Source organism: Zingiber officinale, chromosome 6A (assembly GCF_018446385.1).
Source record: "Zingiber officinale cultivar Zhangliang chromosome 6A, Zo_v1.1, whole genome shotgun sequence".
NCBI classification, from domain to species: Eukaryota; Viridiplantae; Streptophyta; class Magnoliopsida; order Zingiberales; family Zingiberaceae; genus Zingiber; species Zingiber officinale.
Window position 1 is genome coordinate 104,744,282 of NC_055997.1, and position 20,676 is coordinate 104,764,957.

General features: G+C 36.7%; 2 protein-coding genes across 4 annotated transcripts; both read left to right on the top strand.

Moving 5' to 3' along the window:
* Positions 1-1,898: 1,898 nt before the first annotated feature.
* LOC121997232 (DNA-directed RNA polymerase II subunit RPB1) lies at positions 1,899-9,731 on the top strand. 3 transcript variants are annotated; one of them, XM_042551548.1, is made up of 15 exons: positions 1,899-1,999; positions 2,104-2,189; positions 2,281-2,544; positions 2,988-3,290; positions 3,383-3,541; positions 3,640-3,801; positions 3,874-4,094; positions 4,171-4,312; positions 4,382-4,717; positions 4,793-5,079; positions 5,170-5,428; positions 5,514-8,596; positions 8,734-8,805; positions 9,162-9,215; positions 9,301-9,731. In XM_042551548.1, the coding sequence occupies exons 2-15, from the start codon at positions 2,106-2,108 to the stop codon at positions 9,407-9,409; spliced, it is 5,535 nt and encodes a 1,844-aa protein (XP_042407482.1). In that variant the 5' UTR covers positions 1,899-1,999; positions 2,104-2,105; the 3' UTR covers positions 9,410-9,731. The 3 variants fall into 3 exon arrangements, with proteins under 3 accessions (XP_042407482.1, XP_042407481.1, XP_042407480.1); XM_042551547.1 differs by having other exon boundaries at positions 1,916-1,999; positions 2,085-2,189; XM_042551546.1 differs by having other exon boundaries at positions 1,916-2,189.
* A 283-nt stretch (positions 9,732-10,014) lies between these two features.
* Positions 10,015-11,734, top strand: LOC121997233 (chitin elicitor-binding protein-like). Its single transcript, XM_042551550.1, has 4 exons — positions 10,015-10,740; positions 10,816-10,933; positions 11,030-11,217; positions 11,290-11,734. The coding sequence occupies exons 1-4, from the start codon at positions 10,092-10,094 to the stop codon at positions 11,412-11,414; spliced, it is 1,080 nt and encodes a 359-aa protein (XP_042407484.1). The 5' UTR covers positions 10,015-10,091; the 3' UTR covers positions 11,415-11,734.
* The last annotated feature ends 8,942 nt before the right edge of the window (positions 11,735-20,676 follow it).

A 20,676-nucleotide genomic window follows, 5' to 3' on the forward strand; every position in this document is an offset into this window, starting at 1 on the left:
TTAAAAAATATATATATAAAGATGAGGAGTATGACTATCTATGAATCAAACGTTCATAAAACAAAGTTGGTGTTTGGCTTGATAAGAGTTTGTTTATGTTCGTTCAATACAAAAAAAATTAATTAATTAAATAAACAAGTTTGAAAAACTCATTAAATTAAACAAATAAGCTTGAACACATATGTGTTCAACTCGTTCATGTTCGGGAACAACATTTGTGAACAACGTTCAATGTTTGTGAACCATGTTTATTAATAAAACTCTTATCAATGCACTAAATAATAAAAAAAAAAAACAAGTTTGAATGATCAAGCTAAATAATCAATCAAACAATCAAATAATTTTGAATTGAGAACTCAATAATATCTAAATGAACCAAACTCAAACTCATAAAAAATAAATCAAATCAAGCTTGAATAATAATTTAATAATTTGATTCATTTTAGTTTAGGCTTGATTTGACTCGATTATTTAATCAAATAAGTTTGAATAACTTAAAATTTGACTCGGTTGAACTTAGTTACCTTCCTAAATGAGGAATAAGTATAACAAATAATGATGAAAAAAATGGCTTCCTTGCATCTGCCAAGGACATTAGTAGTTGGTGCATTTTAAAAGGAGGTTAAAAAAAATGTAACATTCTAAAATCCCGGAGGCAATAAGATCATAATGTCAAGGTTTACCATCGTTGCTTATGAAATTGAGTTCTTTAGTTCTTTAGTTCTTATCCCTTCTTCTATTTGGACCATTATAAAATATCGATATATTGTAGTTGAAAGGCAATAATAGTGTTTGGAACATAAAAGACTATAATACAAAAATCAAAACTATCAAATTATCACATAAAAATCTCATTAAAGAAGGCACTAGTGTTTGCATAGTCACAAAATCTAAGTGATAAATCCCTCCAAGAAGTTGACCTCTCTAACTAACTATGTATCAAAAGTTCTCTCTAATAGACTCCTTTCAAGTCGGCCTCTCTAGCAAACTATTGAGTCTTAATGACCAAGTAGGATAGTAAGCCAAAACGTACATATATATCCTCCAAGAGTCTTGGAGGAAAGATGACAACTTGTCTTATTTAGAACAATGATGTGCCCCCACGCGAGAGCCATGTGATTTAATAGCGATATCCCCATATCATGGAGCATCATTCTTAACATTACGCTCAAAGTTCTATTGATGGAGTAGAAAAACAAATACTTTCGCTCTAGGCTGGAATTTATATAAATAAAATATTTCTTTTTGAGAGGTAGTCAACTAACAGATAGATTAAATTAAAATTAATTCATTGATAGCATGATCAATCGATTGATGATAAAATAGGAATTATCAAAAAGATCTTAGAGTTTTAAAGGAACTATTGAGTAAACAAATGATTGAAGTGTAGATTTCACCAACTATCTCCTTATATATTTCAAACACAATTTTGTGAAAACATTCTACCTTCAATTTTATCTTCCACTTGTTGACAAGGAATAACTTGTAATTAAATTTTTCTATACAAAATTTCAATTTTAAACTTTAAATCCCCAATGCCTAAATGTTAGAATTTCTTTCCTAATTTTAAGTTTCATCCTAAAAGTAATTTTTCTGTTGACCAAGATAAATACTCTTCCCCTAAGTAGCGTTTCCGATTAAGTCGCAATAACTAATAATATTTATTTTCTAAACATTGTAATTCAAAATATATCAATTTTTTTTTTAAAAAAAATCAGGAAAGTAAAATATTAGAGAGAATAAATAGTACAAACTATTAAATATGTTTTTAAAATGACCGAACCGGTTCCAATTATGATCTGGAATCGGACTCACAATGCACGCGCTAGTGGTCGCCCTAAGCCGCCTCCCCAATCCTCATCTCCGTCTATAAATACAACCCCCCACCCCCCCGTTCTCCCCTTTTTCTCTAGCATCGCGGTCGGGCGAGGCGAGATCTTGCTCCGTTCCTCGTGAAGCTCTTCCCACCGAATCACACCGAATCAAACACACAAAGATCGTATGATCGTATTTGCGGATGAAATTTTGTTTAAGTTTATCTACTTTTTAGCCTGTAAACCCTCGATTTCTTGATCAAACCCTAGTTTTTCGCTCAATATCCAGCCATGGATACTCGGTTCCCTTACTCTCCAGCGGACGTCGCCAAAGTCCGGACAGTGCAGTTTGGCATCCTCAGCCCTGACGAAATCGTAACTACTCTCGATCTCCGTTATTTGGTTGCTAAAATTAGCTTTATTCTGATGCTTGGACTCTGGTTTGCTTTCTGTGTTGCTCTGGCAGCGGCAAATGTCAGTCGTGCAGGTGGAGCACGGTGAGACGATGGAGCGGGGAAAGCCGAAACCTGCCGGACTGAGCGACCCGCGTATGGGTACCATCGATCGCAAGATGAAGTGCGAAACTTGTATGGCGAACATGGCGGAGTGCCCCGGACACTTTGGCCATCTTGAACTCGCGAAGCCTATGTTCCATATTGGCTTCCTTAAGACAGTGCTGGCCATTATGCGATGTGTGTGCTTCAATTGCTCCAAGATCCTAGCTGACGAGGTACTCCTAAGAGCTTAGACGTTTCTCTTGAAGTAGAGTTGAAAGGATTTCAGTTTGTTAAGATAATTTATGTAGCAGCTATATGATTCTGCCAAATTGGTGTAAGTTTCTGTGTCCTAGATCATCTGTTTACTGGAATTCTGCTGAACTCTGTCTTATGCATTAAGATCAAGTTGGAATAACATTTGCTGAATTTGTAACAACGAACCTCAGTTTATTTCAGTTCAAGATATATTAATAGTTGTAGCAAATTACAGCTCTTTAAAGTTGTTTTCTGACCACTCTCTATCTAGAGATTGATTGAAAATTTCCTTGTGTATTTTTATCATTTCCAATTTTACTGTTGATGATGTGGGCTCTATTATTCTCTGTTAAGCACTACGAACTGTTATCATCTTAAGCTCAAAACAATATCTTACTGAAGGATTTCTTGTCTGTGTTAGGATGATGCGAAGTTCAAGCAAGCATTGAAAATTAGGAATCCAAAGAATAGATTGAAAAGAATATACGATGCCTGCAAAAGCAAGAAGAAATGTGCTGGTGGTGATGATATTGATGTTCAGGGTCAACAAGATCTAGATGAACCAATAAAGAAGACTCGTAATGGCTGTGGTGCTCAGCAACCAAATATTACTATAGATGGAATGAAGATGGTCGCAGAGTATAAAGCTCCAAAAAAGAAGTCTGATGAGCAAGAACAACTGCCAGAACCTGCTGAAAGAAAACAAATCCTTTCTGCTGAGAGGGTACTTTTTACAGATACATAGTATATCATTGCTATGATTAGTCAACTAGAAATTGTACATGTAATTGTTTTATTTTTTCAAATTGTTTCCAGGTTCTTAGCGTACTTAAGAGGATAACAGATGATGATTGCTTGCTACTGGGCCTGAACCCTAAGTTTGCTCGTCCGGATTGGATGATACTGCAAGTTCTCCCTATTCCCCCACCTCCTGTAAGACCTTCCGTGATGATGGATACCTCTTCCAGAAGTGAAGTGAGTTTATCAAAGACCTGAGATTTTAGTGCTTTTTTTCTTGTTTATATATATCACTTGTCCTATTCCTTATTGTTCCTATTTTCATGTATAAACAGGATGATTTGACTCATCAGTTGGCAATGATAATTAGACACAATGAGAATTTGAGGCGTCAAGAGAGAAATGGAGCTCCAGCTCACATTATTTCTGAATTTGCTCAACTATTGCAATTTCACATTGCCACATATTTTGATAATGATCTTCCCGGTCAGCCTAGGGTATGCATCATTGGTGATTTTCTTTGGTTCATATTTTTTTGTTTTTGTGAAATAATCATTTTGCACGAACAGGCTACACAAAGGTCAGGAAGACCCATCAAATCTATATGCAGCAGACTGAAGGCTAAGGAAGGCCGAATTAGAGGTAACCTGATGGGAAAGCGTGTTGACTTTTCAGCACGAACAGTCATTACGCCTGATCCAACAATTAACATTGATCAGTTGGGGGTTCCTTGGAGCATTGCTTTGAATCTAACATATCCAGAAACTGTAACACCGTACAACATTGAAAGGTTCTTAATTTGTTTGCAGCCTTATAGTATATGTCAAGAAAATAGAAAGTTTTCTAAGAATTTTTTGCTATTTCAGATTGAAAGAACTTGTGGAATACGGGCCTCATCCGCCTCCAGGGAAAACAGGGGCAAAGTATATTATAAGAGAAGATGGGCAAAGGCTTGATCTTCGATACTTGAAGAAAAGCAGTGATCATCATCTGGAGCTTGGCTACAAGGTCTGGTTTTAAAATTTATTTTTAGTTGATCCAGTTTGGTTATACTAACTTCTTCTGTTGTTATTATAGGTGGAACGCCATCTATGTGATGGTGACTTTGTTCTTTTCAATCGGCAGCCCAGTCTTCACAAAATGTCCATTATGGGACATCGCATCAAGATTATGCCATATTCAACTTTTCGCTTGAATCTGTCTGTAACGTCCCCATATAATGCTGATTTTGATGGAGACGAGATGAACATGCATGTTCCCCAATCTTTTGAAACTAGGGCTGAAGTTATGGAACTAATGATGGTGCCAAAGTGTATCGTCTCACCTCAATCAAATCGTCCTGTTATGGGTATTGTCCAAGATACTCTTTTAGGATGTCGCAAGATCACTAAACGGGATACATTTATTGAAAAGGTGCTAGCTGTAATAATTTTTTCTTCTTGTTAGAACTACTGAATATGAATTATAATGTATACTATACTGTCACAGGATGTCTTCATGAACATTTTGATGTGGTGGGAAGATTTTGATGGAAAGATACCTGCTCCTGCTATATTAAAGCCAAGGCCACTGTGGACCGGAAAACAAGTTTTCAACCTCATTATCCCCAAGCAAATAAATCTTATAAGATTTTCAGCATGGCATGCAGAGTCAGAAGTTGGTTCTATTACTCCAGGAGATACACTTGTTCGGATAGAGAAGGGAGAGCTTCTTTCTGGCACCCTTTGCAAAAAAACTCTTGGAACATCTACTGGAAGCCTTATTCATGTCATCTGGTAAGTCTTAATAAAGCTAATATATATATTTAATGACAGTACTTTCTATTAGTATGATCGACCAAGTTGTTAACCCTGCACTTATTGCAGGGAAGAAGTAGGCCCAGATGCAGCTCGAAAATTTTTGGGTCACACTCAATGGCTTGTGAACTATTGGCTATTACAGAATGCTTTTAGTATTGGAATCGGGGACACAATTGCTGATGCAGCAACTATGGAAAAAATCAATGAAACAATATCAAAAGCTAAAAATGATGTCAAAGAACTGATCAAGCTTGCACAGGAAAAACAACTGGAAGCAGAGCCTGGGCGAACCATGATGGAGTCTTTTGAGAATAAAGTAAACCAGGTACCGCAATCCAAACTTAACCTCAAACCAATTTTTTTTTTGGTCAAGACTCGAATTATTTTTCTCGAACTACCTTGCTTTGCAGGTTTTGAATAAAGCTCGTGATGATGCAGGGAGTAGTGCACAAAAGAGTTTGTCTGAAAGTAATAATCTGAAGGCCATGGTTACTGCAGGATCAAAGGGTAGTTTCATTAACATCTCACAGATGACTGCCTGTGTGGGGCAGCAGAATGTTGAGGGAAAGCGAATTCCCTTTGGTTTCAATGAGCGAACACTACCTCATTTCACCAAAGATGACTTTGGTCCTGAAAGTCGTGGGTTTGTTGAGAATTCTTACCTCCGTGGCCTAACACCTCAAGAATTTTTCTTTCATGCTATGGGTGGTAGGGAAGGTCTTATTGATACTGCTGTTAAGACATCTGAGACAGGCTATATCCAACGTCGTCTTGTAAAGGCTATGGAGGACATTATGGTTAAATATGATGGTACTGTTAGAAATTCACTGGGGGACGTTATTCAGTTCTTATATGGAGAAGATGGTATGGATGCTGTTTGGATTGAATCGCAGAAACTTGATTCATTGAAGATGAAGAAAGCAGAGTTTGTTCATGTTTTCAAATATGAGCTTGATGATGACAACTGGAATCCTAGCTATATGCAACCTGAACATGTGGAGGATCTGAAAACTATTCGTGAGTTTAGAAATGTATTTGATGCAGAGGTTCAGAAATTAGAAGCTGATCGCTACCAACTTGGCACTGAGATTGCTACTACTGGTGATGTCACAATGCCTATGCCTGTGAATCTCAAAAGGCTCATCTGGAATGCACAAAAGACATTCAAGATTGATTTGAGGAGGCCATCTGATATGCATCCAATGGAGATTGTGGAAGCTATTGATAAACTGCAAGAGAGACTGAAAGTTGTTCCTGGAGATGATTTTTTGAGCATGGAGGCCCAGAAAAATGCTACTTTATTATTCAATATCTTACTTCGCAGTACATTTGCCAGCAAACGGGTTCTGAAGGAATATAGACTAACTCGTGAGGCATTTGAATGGGTTATTGGTGAAATAGAATCTCGGTTTCTTCAGTCATTGGTAGCTCCAGGTGAAATGATTGGCTGTGTAGCTGCTCAATCTATTGGAGAACCAGCAACACAGATGACCCTAAACACTTTCCATTATGCTGGTGTGAGTGCTAAGAATGTCACTCTTGGTGTTCCCAGGTTGAGAGAAATTATTAATGTTGCTAAGAAAATTAAAACTCCTTCTCTCTCTGTTTATTTGAAGCCTGAGGTTAATAAAAAGAAAGAACTAGCAAAGAATGTGCAATGTGCATTGGAATACACAACATTGCGCAGTGTAACACATGCAACTGAGATATGGTATGATCCTGATCCTATGAGTACCATTATTGAAGAAGATGTTGATTTTGTCAAGTCATATTATGAAATGCCAGATGAGGATATTGCTCCTGAAAAGATATCTCCTTGGTTGCTTCGCATAGAACTGAACCGAGAGATGATGGTGGATAAGAAGTTGAGCATGGCAGACATTGCAGAGAAGATAAATCGTGAATTTGATGACGATTTAACATGCATCTTTAATGATGATAATGCAGATAAGCTCATCCTCCGTATCCGTATTATGAACGATGATGCACCCAAAGGTGAATTACAAGATGAATCTGCTGAGGATGATGTGTTCTTGAAGAAGATAGAGAGCAATATGTTGACTGAAATGGCTCTTCGGGGCATTCCTGACATCAATAAGGTTTTTATCAAATCAGGAAAGATAAATAGATTCGATGAGAGTGAAGGCTTCAAATCTGATGTAGAGTGGATGCTTGACACAGAAGGTGTTAATCTCTTGGCTGTTATCTGCCACGAAGATGTTGATGCAACGAGGACAACAAGTAATCACTTAATTGAAGTTATTGAGATTCTTGGAATTGAGGCTGTTCGACGTTCGCTCTTGGATGAGTTACGTGTGGTCATATCTTTTGATGGGTCTTATGTGAATTATCGTCATTTGGCTATTCTTTGTGACACAATGACATACAGAGGTCATCTGATGGCCATCACAAGGCATGGTATCAATAGGAATGACACTGGGCCTATGATGAGATGTTCATTTGAGGAGACTGTTGATATCCTTCTTGATGCATCTGTTTTTGCTGAAGCAGACCATCTCAGAGGGGTGACAGAAAATATTATGCTTGGCCAGCTTGCTCCAATCGGTACAGGGAGCTGTGCGCTATACTTGAATGATCAGATGTTGCAGCAGGCCATTGAATTGCAACTTCCTAGTTATATGGATGGAGGACTTGATTTTGGAATGACACCAGCACGTTCACCTATTTCTGGAACACCATATCATGAAGGAATGATGTCGCCAAGTTACTTGCTGAGTCCAAATATTCGTGCTTCACCCATTACAGATGCTCAGTTTTCTCCTTATGTTGGAGGCATGGCTTTCTCCCCCAGTTCTTCGCCTGGCTATAGCCCATCATCCCCAGGTTACAGTCCATCATCTCCTGGATATAGTCCCACTTCTCCAGGTTACAGTCCTACTTCTCCAGGGTATAGTCCTACATCTCCGGGCTACAGTCCAACTTCACCAACTTACAGTCCTAGTTCTCCTGGATATAGCCCTACAAGTCCTGCTTACTCTCCCACAAGCCCATCATATTCTCCAACCTCTCCTAGTTACAGCCCCACCTCTCCTAGTTACAGCCCTACATCTCCAACTTACAGCCCGACATCACCCAGTTACAGCCCCACTTCTCCTAGTTACAGTCCTACTTCCCCAAGTTATAGTCCTACCTCTCCGGCTTATAGCCCAACATCTCCAGCCTACAGTCCTACATCGCCTGCGTATAGCCCAACTTCACCTTCTTATAGTCCAACCTCACCTTCCTATAGCCCAACTTCGCCATCATACAGTCCGACCTCTCCTTCATACAGTCCTACGTCGCCGGCGTATAGCCCAACATCTCCAGGTTACAGCCCTACTTCTCCCAGTTACAGTCCTACATCTCCTTCCTACAGTCCCACATCTCCTAGTTACAATCCTTCAGCAAAATACAGTCCTTCACTTGCATACTCACCTAGCAGCCCAAGGTTGTCTCCCTCTAGCCCATACGGTCAATCGTCTCCAAATTACAGGTAACGAATTTTTTCAGTGTCACTATCATTTTCATTACTTCCACAAGTATTTTTATTAAATCTTTAATGAAATCTTTTTGGGAAATTTTGTGCCATAAAAGTTAACTGTAATTGGATTTTCTTGCTATGCCATGCAGTCCAACCTCACCATCATATTCACCAACATCTCCTTCATACTCACCTGCAAGTCCGACCTACAGTCCCACCAGGTAAATCCTCTAATATACTGGCTAGTATTCCTTTATATTCATGCAAAATGCAACTTTGAAATATTTGTCTTGTTCTTTATTTCCTGTGTTTCATCAACTTTCTCTATTTAATTTATTCTTATTTGTAGTAGCAATAAGATAATTTTAATGGAACAAATGGACATATATGGTAGAGTACTATTTCATTTATTTCTTAAGTCTCCTCATCACTCGTATACCTAAGTTTCCTTGTTAATTTTCTTTTGATTAAATTACATGACTCCCTGTTCGCTGCCGCCTGGTGAAAGTACTGTTATTGGGAATAATACATGATTTTTTGGACTGAGAATTCTTACGGATACCTTCTCTTCTTGCAGTCCTTACAGCTCTCGCACGGGCCCTGACTACAGTCCCAGTTCTCCACAATTCAGGTTACTTCGAACTTACTGCTTCCGATGTTAATTTTTGACCGTGACTCTCTTAAATTTGACACGTGTCTTATTGTCTCCATTGCAGTCCGAGTGCAGGCTACTCACCGACATCGCCAGGTTACTCTCCGTCCTCCACCAGTCAGTACACTCCACAGATGAGCAATGACGAGAACAACGACGAAAGCAACCCCTGACGAGCAATGATGAGAACGACGACGAAAGCAACCCCTGATGGAGTAATATGTGGCGTGCTTCTGCCAGGGACATTACAAATCAGGCATTCAAAAAAATGTTGAAAAATACTACATTGTAAAATTTAGGGGCAATAAGGTCATGATGCCTAGGCCTACCAGCTTTGTTGGTGACCTGAGTTCTTTAGTTCCAGTTAGTTCCCGTCCCGTGTTTGGAACATTAGATATATGGTTGTATTGCCATACTTGCATGCTTTGAATCCAACTGTTAATTTGTACTTGTAACCATGAGAATTCTGTGACTTGTTTATAGCTCTGAATGATCCATCCTATAGTTGGTATTAGAGTAGGACTCAAAATATTGAATTATTGTTTCTCGTGAAGAATTGGATTGTATGTGTGTTCTTCTAGAGCAAGAGAGATCAGAAAGAGATTGATAGTGGTTAATGATCGAATATTTATTCATAATTTATAGTATAATAATCTGAAAATAAGTTACTGTAAATTATATTTCAGTGTTTAATTGACAATTTTTTGTGTTTTTATTATTCAAATGGAAGATGTTACCTGAGATTAATTTGAAACCGACGACAGAATGAAACGCCATTGGTAAGCTTTTAAATTTAAACCCCCGCTAAAGAGACAGAGCGACACCGTCTCCCTTTCGCGTCCCGCTGTCGAGCACATGGCGGCCAGACTCCTCCCGTTCCTCCTCCTCCTTTTCCTCCTTCACCAGCCGGCGTTCGCCGCCAATTTCACCTGCCGCGCACCCGGCGGCGCGGCTCGGTGCCAGTCCCTCGTCGGCTACACCGCCCGTAACGATACCAACCTCGCGAAGATCATGACCCTTTTCCAGATCCGTTCCTTCCGGTCCCTCCTCGCCGCCAACGGCCTCCCCCTCTTCACCCCGCCGTCCCGCCCCGTCCCCGCTGGCTCCACCCTCCGCATTCGCCTCTCCTGCTCCTGCTCCGCCGGCCGCGGCGCCTCCGCCCACCGTCCCCTCTACCGGATCGCCCCCGGCGACGGCCTCGATTCCATCGCCCGAAACGTCTTCAACGGACTCATCTCCTACCAGGAGATCACCGCCGCCAACAACATCTCCGACCCTAATCTGATCCAAATAGGGCAGGAGATCTACATCCCCTTGCCCTGCAGCTGCGACAAGGTGGAGGGCGAGCCGGTGGTGCACTACGCGCACGTGGTGACCTCCGGCAGTACGGTGTCGGCGATCGCGGCGGAGTTCGGGGCCAAGGAGGAAACATTGCTGAATCTGAACGGGATTAGCGATCCCGAATCCCTCGAGGTTGGCCAAGTTCTCGATGTTCCTCTCAGAGGTTTGATCGATCCTCTTTCTTCCCTCGCATTTCTCTATCCAATACCCTGCTAAACCATGTCGATGCATGCCGCAGCGTGTTCTTCATCGATTGGCAGCGCCTCAGTGGACAGTGGCCTGCTCGTCTCCAATGGAACTTACATTCTCACCGCGAACAACTGTGTCCTCTGCAGCTGCAGCTCCTCTTCGTGGGAGTGAGTTCATGCATCAATTCATTGATCGTCTTACAAAAAAAAAAAAAAAAAACAAAACTTTGTGCCGTCCGTAACTGTTTCTTTGATTTGCATTAGGCTGGACTGCCACCCTACCAGAGGGATCAGTTCATCAGTTTGCCCAGTAGCAACCTGCGGAAATCTCTCCCTCGGCAATTCATCATCCAGCACAGCCTGTGAGAGCACAACATGCAACTATGCTGGCTACACCAACAGTACCAACTTCGACATACTCACTAGTCTAACAACTCAATCATTGTGCGATAGTAAGTTTCCAACTTGAGTATTAGTTCGTATTCTTCAGGATGGAGCGTAATTGTTCGCCATTAATCAATCAGGTGCAGGAACACCACTGCCACAGCCCAGTGATGGGTTTTCTCTGCGAGTAGAAGCTCGATCGTCGTCGAGTTTCTTGCGACTCTCTGTGGCTCTTGCAATGGTTTTGTTGGGTTGGAGTTCATGAAATAAAAGAGAAGATCCAGGATGTTGTGGTATCTCACTGAAGTTGGCTGACAAATTTAATGTAGTTCCTTTATGGTTGTTTATCTGTTTTTTTTGTTGTTTTCTTTTCTTTTCAACTTAAAAAAGTAGAATGATCTTTTGTTTGTTGTATATGCTTGTTTGTTTTAGCCCACTAGGTTGAGCCAAGTATGATATGATGGTGAGTTGAACTAGGTTGGACTATCAAATTGGATTGGGTGACTCATTTGATTCAATAATGGTTGATGCAAATTAACTCTGTATGATCAATGCATTTTATTGTTCAAGAGTTAATTGATAAAATACTTCTTTGATGTGCAAGTAATTTACGAAAATGCTTTTTGTAAATGACACATGTTGTTTGATGAGACATGTGTCTAAATATAAATTCAGCTCGGCGGGCTCACCCTATGCTGTCAAGTCGACTTCTCGGCCTTAGACAAGGTCACACTTCCATGGGCATGGTCATGTCATAGGTCTTAGGATTGCTTCTCCATTAACAAGTTTGAGACGACTAAACTTCTTAGACATTTTGATCTCAGTCAAGGTTTAAATTAAAATTTTAGAGAATTAATTTTTTCTTTAAGAGGGATACCCTGTCTACACGTCATGATGCTCCACTTTATATAATATATTCTAGTCTACAATGAAAATTTCTTTGGGGTAAGAACCGCCCTCTTCTTTCTATAACAACAACTCAAACAGTACTTTTTGATTTGAATAGGCACAAGCGAAGGCTCGCTTATAACTCGGTCGGACGATACAAGAGTTTGGGATCGACCATTAATATTAGAGAGATTGCAGACGCAAGGATGACTCTCTTTACCGTAATTTAGGGCATCCATAAGGGGAGAGTGCATGGTATTTCCTAAAGGCATTCACAACTAATACTTGGCTCGAGCGCATGTGAGAGGGAGAGAGAGACTTGTTGTAGATATTGAACTTTCATAGTTTTGAATTTCATATGCTCTGAGTCAAGCAACCCTTCTGCAGAACACATGGCAGATCTGATCTAAGAAAGAACTCACTGATCGACAAGGAAAGGGAGAGAAGGTAAAGAATGCGATCATATATAGATAGGTCAACCGATGATGGAGTTGGGAAGCAAATAATGATCTTCAATAGAGGAGAGAATCTGAATAGATGCTTTGAGAATCCAAATGGATAATTGACTTATATTATAATAGTTGTTGTCGTTCTCACTCAGACCTCGCTTTCCTAGCTTGCTCTAGAAGGAAGGTTTGAGTGCTCGCATGAGGGATACCCCGAAGGAAGGTTTGAGTGCTCGCATGAGGGATACCCCGTCTACATGTCACGATGCTCAACTTTATATAATATACTCTAGTCTACAATGGAAATTTCTTTGGGGTGAGAACCACCCTCTTCTTTCTATAACAACAACCCAAACAGTACTTTTTGATTTGAATACTTAAGGGTCGGTTTGTCCCTTTGATCTAAAGCCAAGTATAAAGAGGTCAGAGTGAGAGCAACCACAACTGTGCAAACTTTTATTTTTACTTTTATTTTTATTTTTTTTAAAGCCAGATAACGTTTTTTTTAGTTTTTAAATTTTTTTAAAACGTAACACTTTTTAAAATCTTTATTTTTACACAACGATTCTTTTAAATAACAAATTTTGTAAATATAAAATTTTAAATTAAAAATTAAATAACGGCTAGTTATTTAACGGTTACTTTTTAACGGCTAGTTTGAAATTTCAATTATACTCTCTAAATTCTCTTCCCATCTATTTTTTTCAAGTTCCTACCATCTTATTTTCTATCCGAAATGGATGAAAATAATAGGACATTTTTTACAAATTTCTTGAATTCTACAAACAACTCGCAAGAATATTCATCTTCCCAAACTCCACAAATTCCACCAAATTATCTATACCCACATCCATTTCCCAATATGTCATTTCCAATAATAAAATTAATATTTAAAAAATTAATATTATTTTTGAAAAATAATAAAATTATATTTTTAAACGTAAAATTATTATTAAAAAAAATAATAATAATTTAAATATTTTAAAACATATTTACAACATATTTATTTAATATGGAACAATGTTAAAATGAGTGAGTGGACGGTGGGACCCATGAATAATGAGTATTAACGTTAAAAGGGATGTGGGTGTTATAACACTAGAGCATTGTGGATGCTCTGACCAAGGGATGAACGATAGTGACGTGGAATTAGGGGGCATTGAAGGAAAGGACTCCAAAACTAGGCAAACTCGAAATCTCATTTTTTTTCAAACTTTACTTTCATTTTCATATACTTAACAGACTAGACTTAACACAAAACTTGAAACTTCATTTTTTTTCTTTTTTGACAAGGATCAATCTTATTCTTATTTTGATCTATATGCCCTAACTTTAAAACGAGCTATTACATGCCCTAATTTTAAAGTGCTCAACCAGCCGACTATAAGGGCCGAGTGATAATGACAAGATCGATTTTTAGGATCGAGTGAGAAAATACTCGATGAGATCGACTATTAATTAGGGGTAGATCTTTCTTAATTTTGAATATCATTCACAACTTGCTGATATGTAAGATCTTTCGTATTGTAGTTTTGAATAGCTATAGTCATTCACGACTATTACTAATAGGTAAATCTTTCGTAGTTTTGAATAATGAATGATCATCGGATAACCATAAATGGAAGGGCTGAATGATAATATAAGGATAGGCTTGATTTCAAGTTAGGGAGACTGTATCTGGAATAGCTCGACAATAAGGTCGGCCATATGGGTAGATCTTTCATAGTTTTGATTGTCTAGTCTAACATGGCCTCGTCAGATAGTCGTAAATTGCTCCAAACATAATTTATACTCCTTACATTCATGACTATGGATCGATTTTAAGTTAGGGCTGAGGAAGGCTCATTTTAAAGTTAGGGCCATTCACTCTACTCTAATAACATTCACTACGGTTGAGGCTCCAGTGAGTCAATTGGTTGAATCTTTATTCAAAATTATGAAAGATCTATGGGGAAAAATGACAAATCATGACTCATTTCTTTATTACTAAGGAGGAAAAGAGGATAGAGATTCTCTATAATGACATTATAGACCAATTGAAAGGGATGTGATGCAGCTTGGTAACGCCTTTGAGGGTCAAAAAGGGCACAAGTTCAAATCATGTCATCCCTACCTATTCTTCTCCTCTGGGTAGTAATGAGGCGAGGGATCCATTGAGATCGATTCAAATTGGATATACATATTTTCATTTTATGAGACTATATACATGTAAGATATGTATTGGGGAAAGAATCCTTTTTCTTTACAATCGTATCTACTGTGAGTTGAAAGCGTTCTTAGTTCAGTTTAGTAGAATGTGGATCTCCAAAACCCTCTGTCATAGGTTCAAATCCTACAGAGCGTGATTTCGTTTTTGTACGGTCTAATTACAATGAAATAACTTCACTAACTTGAAGAGCATGACCTCTTGCAGATTAAAGAAAGGAGAAAGTCAATAAATAAAAAAGAGATATTAATTAATGAAAGGTCCAACTCGATTCTAAGACTAGAGATTCCTATGTTCTTTTCCTTTTAGTTGATAGAGTCTCATCCTTGTTGTAGCTAGGTTAAGAAAAAAACCTTTGGATCTGCTTCACGAAACTTGATTATTCCAATTCTTTTATTGTTTATTCACTTTCTTTCATCAAAACTTGTCTATTCTATTATTATACTTATTAGTGTACGACCAACCAATTCCAACAAATGAAAGGATTCAAACCTTTTCTACAACCATGAAAAGGGGCTTTCTAGATTTCACATCTAATTGAATTGTAAGAATATGATAATATCTTTCATGAACTATTATGACCCAACTGGTCGGACTCACACTTTACAGATCTTCAGTTTCTAGTCTGAAGCTAGTAATGTAAAGAAAGTCTATACTATAGTAATTTTAGGAATTTGATATTGAATGGCACATGGTTCTACATTGATAAGCAAGAAGAAAGGAAGAAAGAAATATTGTTGTCTCACTTCTATACTGATTGAAACTGTGTTGTTGTGTCAGAAGAAGGATAGTTATACCGATTTGGTATAATCTAAGGACACCCTTAGTACAATACACTATTGAAGATCTCACAAAGATGAAATCTTAGTGAATTTTCATTTATTGATCCCATCTTTTACAGAATCGATCCCCCCTTTGACTGTACATAAATATGTGGAGCTCAGCATATCTAGAAGCACTGGTAAACGTTCTCTTGTTGACATTATTCGAGATTGGGTCATTAAAAAAAACCTATACCATCCCTAGTTGGAAAGTCTCATTGAGTTCCTAGCTTGGCCTGCACTACGATTGTTAGAACTCCTTCCAATCAGTTCAAAGTCGTATATCAAGGTTGTTGTGCTTTCTCTTTGTCTAGAAGACTAAGTAGTTGACGAGGTATCATTTCTTGACTACTAAAAGGCGACAAGACTTGTTGCCAAACTCGCATAGCAAAGAAAGGACTTGTCTCATTTAATTTGAGGGCAAAAACCCAGCCTGGTAAAGAGGGTAGGTGGGTGGGGAAGGAAGCGCGATATCCGGTCATTGAGAACAAGATATTGAAAGCTTCAAACTAGTAGTCCTATAAGGTATCAAAATAGAGCTTCCATAGCCTAGCCTAAGCATAGAAGGTTTCTCCCAAAGAGTCTTTCTTGTAGGATCGAAAAGAGCGTTAGAGGGGGGAGGAGTGAATAGCGATCATTGAAAATTTGATTTTAAAAACAGAGACACAGTGGAAAAATAAAGAGCAATGCTAACATGACCAAGTTTTTACTTGGTTCAGAGTCTCTTACTCCAACGCCCGCACTCATTGAGTGCTTTCATTGGGCAATCCACTAATAGTTCAAAATTGGTTACAAATTGCAAGTACAAGAACTATATAAAAGAATTACCGATAATAGAAAAACTAATTAAAGCTGAAGTCCGATCGTCGATGGATCGTAACAGCGTTGTGGGAGCCATTTCAGAGCACCGAGAAGCAGAGAAGATTGTTGTAGTTGTTGTTGTGAAGCTTTGGGTCAAAGGCCTTTAAATAGGTTCATTCCGAGCATCTGGAACTCCTCCGGGCACCTGGACCACGTGACATGCCCAATCGGCGCGCTCCACGTTAGCTTGTGGATGAAGCTTCATGTCCGAGCGCTTGGACCGACTCCTGGCGCCTGAACCGACTTCTGGCGCTTGGACCGACTCCTGGCGTCTGGACAGACTCTGGGCACCTGGACCGACTTCGGGCGCTGAGACCGCCTGGACGCCTATGGCCCACCCGGGTAAACTGGGTCCGGGCGCCCGGACCAGCTTCGGGAGTCCGAACTCCTTTTCTTCAGCAGTTTTCTCTCCTGCAGAAAAGGTTAATCCTGGGCAACCTAAAAATAGATTTTTCCTTACAAAATAGAGTTAGCACATAATAAAACATGGGTAGTAATTAGATTCTGTTTCCCTGAGACCAGGATTTAGTCAAGATCTCAGCTTAGATTTTCCAAATGAACCTAAGCTGAACCGACGCCTACAATTCCCTCAACGAGGAACACGTTCTCACTGGATCTCTCCTCTAGTTGTCTACCTTTACTTACCACTTGCAGTCACTCGACTTGCCTCTTGACCCACTAGGTCTTCCCGCTAGTTGTTAGGTCTGCAGACCCAACTGGACTTCGGCCAGTTGTTAGGTCCCGTGGACCCAACCAAACTTCCCGCCAGATATCGAATCCCGTGGACCTATCTAGACTTCACACCAGCTATCGGGCCCCACAGACCTAACTGGATTTTTCACCAGTTATCGAGCCCCATGGACCTAGCTGGATTTCAGTCTGGTGTCAGATCCTTCAGACCAGTCAACTCTACACACTTGGTAGAAACGTTAGACAACCAATACATCTAACTTTAACCTTTTTGTCATACATCAAAACCAGACTGTTAGTACAACCTACACCAACAATCTCTCTGTTTTTGATGTAGTGGCAACCCAGGTTAAAGTTAGAAAAAAAAATACAATAAGCATAAAGTGTTTTAAAAGTGAGTTCAAATTTTCTATCTTAACCCACTATCCTCCCTCTTTGACATACATTAAAAAAAAATGAAAGACATAATGCATAAAAGGAAGTAAGAAAATATTACAAGCTGAGAGCGTCAAGCAAGTTTTAAAGAATTATGGCCATGTTAAATAAAAGCTTAGGTTCATTTGAGGGAGAAGTAAATATTTTAAGAAATTTACAAGTTTTCAAATATTTCAAAAGTAATAACTTTTCAAGATTTCAAAGATAAATCTGGGTTTCAAAATGATTTTCAAAGTTTTCTAAATAAGACTTTCAAGAGAAATGTCTAAGTAATATTTTTAAAGGAAGTTTAAAGCAAAACTTCTAAGGAATTATGTTTAAAAGCTTTGTTGAAGTAAAGTTTTGTAAAAACTTCTTTAAGTTTGAAAAAATGTCAAACTTAATTTCTCGAAATAATTTTAAATAAAATTTATCAAGTAAGAATTTTAAAAGTGATTTCTAATATTTTAATACTTTTGTAGGAAATTATTTACAAAGTAATTACAAAAAAACTTTCTAATAAAAATTTTTAAGGTAAAAGATAGTCAAAACATTCTTCAAAGTAATTTTCCTAAAAGAGTAATTTTTATATAGAATAACTTCGCAAAATATTCTAAAAATATTTTTCAAAGAGATTTTCAAAATATTTGAAAGGAACCTTTCAAAAAAGTTTCTAAGGAAAATAAAAAAAATAAATTTTGAAATATGGTTTTGAAAATAGATTTTTTTTTCAAATGATGTATTTTCAAAACATTTTTCAAGGTGATTTTTCAAAAAAAAAGCTTTGAGTAATATATTTCCAAAATATCTTAGTAATCTTTTTCAAAACTTTCTAAGTAACTATTTCAAAATTTTCAAAATAAGTTTTAAGAAAACTTTTCTCAGAAAGATTGTTAAAATAATTTTACAAAAATTATTTTTTAATAAAAGGTTGAGATTATTTTTTAAAAAAACTTTTAAAAAATAATGTTTTTAAAAAGTATTAAAAATATGTTTGAATGCATAATTTAATAAAAGGTTTTCAACGGATAAGTTAAAGCAGTTTTTAGAAATACTCTCTAAGTCATTCATTTTTAAAGTAATTTTGTGATTTTTAAAGTTTAATCTCTTCAAATTTTCAAACATATAATTTTGAAACTTTGCAATAAATTTGAAAAACATTTTCAAAGAGTTTAAGCAAATTTGTTTTGAAATTAATTATTTTCAAGATATTTTCAAAATAGTTGAACTCTTTCTCCCCCTTAAGCTAACACTCCCCCTTAATTTGTACTAGGGTTTAGACATGTTAAATTGTGCAATACATTTTCAAGTCCCTTGCTCCTCCTTAATGTAACATCATTTGGTTATCTTTGTTAGCCATAGGAAGTTCTACTTTAGTGTCTAGGGAATTTACTATTCGTAACATAGATATTCATCAAATAGATTGTTTACACCTTATTATGATTGTTCATTTAAGTTTGATTAATCATTAATCAAACATAACCTTAGATTTAGGTGTATTAAGTTAAAATTAAATTTTAGGTTAAATGAAATAATTTGTTATAAATTCAATGATAGTTAATCATTATCAATGATTTATTGATTAACTTTTACTTGACTCAATTCAATAATTTACTACTTATTTGATTAAAACAACTTATATTTCATATTAACTGATTGAGTTAATAAATAAAAGTATTAGTTTTAATTTTAAGTTTTGATTATGTTAAACATAAATAAATTTATTTATTAAAGTTAAGTTAGGATTAACTAAGTTGTAAGTTGAAATCTGTTAAAGTTAGTAAATAAGTTAAGATTCAATTTGAGTCAATCTTTAATTAATATAAATTATGATTTAATTAAAGTAAAGTTAATTTTTTTATTAACATTGAAATTAAATTTGATTAAGTTAAAAAAAGGTTAAGCATTAATTGACTTGTAAATTCAAGTTTGATCTAAAGTGCATTAGAGTAAAGTTAATGTTTTAATTTGATTAGATTATGGTACTAATCAGGTTAAGTTAAATCTTAAATAATTCTAAACTAAACAATTAAATTTTAATTATTTACTTATTAATTACTCAATTGAGTTTAAAGTTTAAGTTAATTAAATTTTGATCGTTTGTTAATAAAGATTTAAGTTTTAAGTTAAGTTTTTCTTTTTAAAGGATTTTTTTTTAAATTAAAGGATTTTTTTAAAAGGGTTTTTAAAAGAATTTTTAAAGGATTTTTAAAAGAATTTTACAATAATAATTTTTAAAAAGATTTTTTTAAATAATTTATATATGAAACATTAATTAAAATATGTTTAATTCAATTTTAATTTTAGTGTGTAATTAAATTAAAATTGCTATTTAATTTAATTTAATTTAAATTAATTTAATCCTTATTTAATTTAATTTAATTTTAATTTAATTTAATTTTAATTTAATTTAATTTAATTTTATTTTAAGTTAAGTTAATTTAATTTTTATTTAAGTTGAGTTAATTTAATTTAATTTAACTTAATTTTAATTTAATTTAATTTTAATTTAATTTATTGTTAATTTAATTTAATTTTTAAATCTTTAATTATATCACTCGATTTATATTTTCAAAGGGAATCTTATAATATCTAGCAAGAATCTAATGAGGGATCAACTTCGAAGCTAGAAAAACCAGATGAGGCTGGTGACAAGTTCAAATTATAATTTTTGTGACCAATATCTGATCAAGAAATGAGTTGATGAACCCTCATGGGTGGTCTTACCAGAGGTAGTTCTCCATTTTTCGATGATCCAATGCACTAAGGGAATTCATGTTGAGTACTCACCACTACTAGTAAATGCTCCTTGATTCTTCCTTAAAAAGAGGATATAGACCTGCCTGTTTCAGAAAATGCCTTGCTGGCGAACAATAGAATAGTACCTTTTCGGAGGCATAAGGCCGCATTAAGTCCAGTGTGCTAAAAGTATGGTCATTGATCAAGGGAATTGATATTGAGACTCCTAAAGAACAGGGCCCCCTCTAATAGTACTTGATGATAGGAGTTAATGAGCATATCATCAACAAGGGGCTTTCGCACACAGACGTTTTTGACAACTTCCAGGATGTGTCCTAAAATAGGCGTACACAACACAAATTCGATGAAACTACCCGAGGAAGGAGCTCTTTAAGCCTATGCTTAATGCATGCTGCGCAGCATGAAATTCTAATTTTCTTTAACAGCCTCGTGACCTGTGCT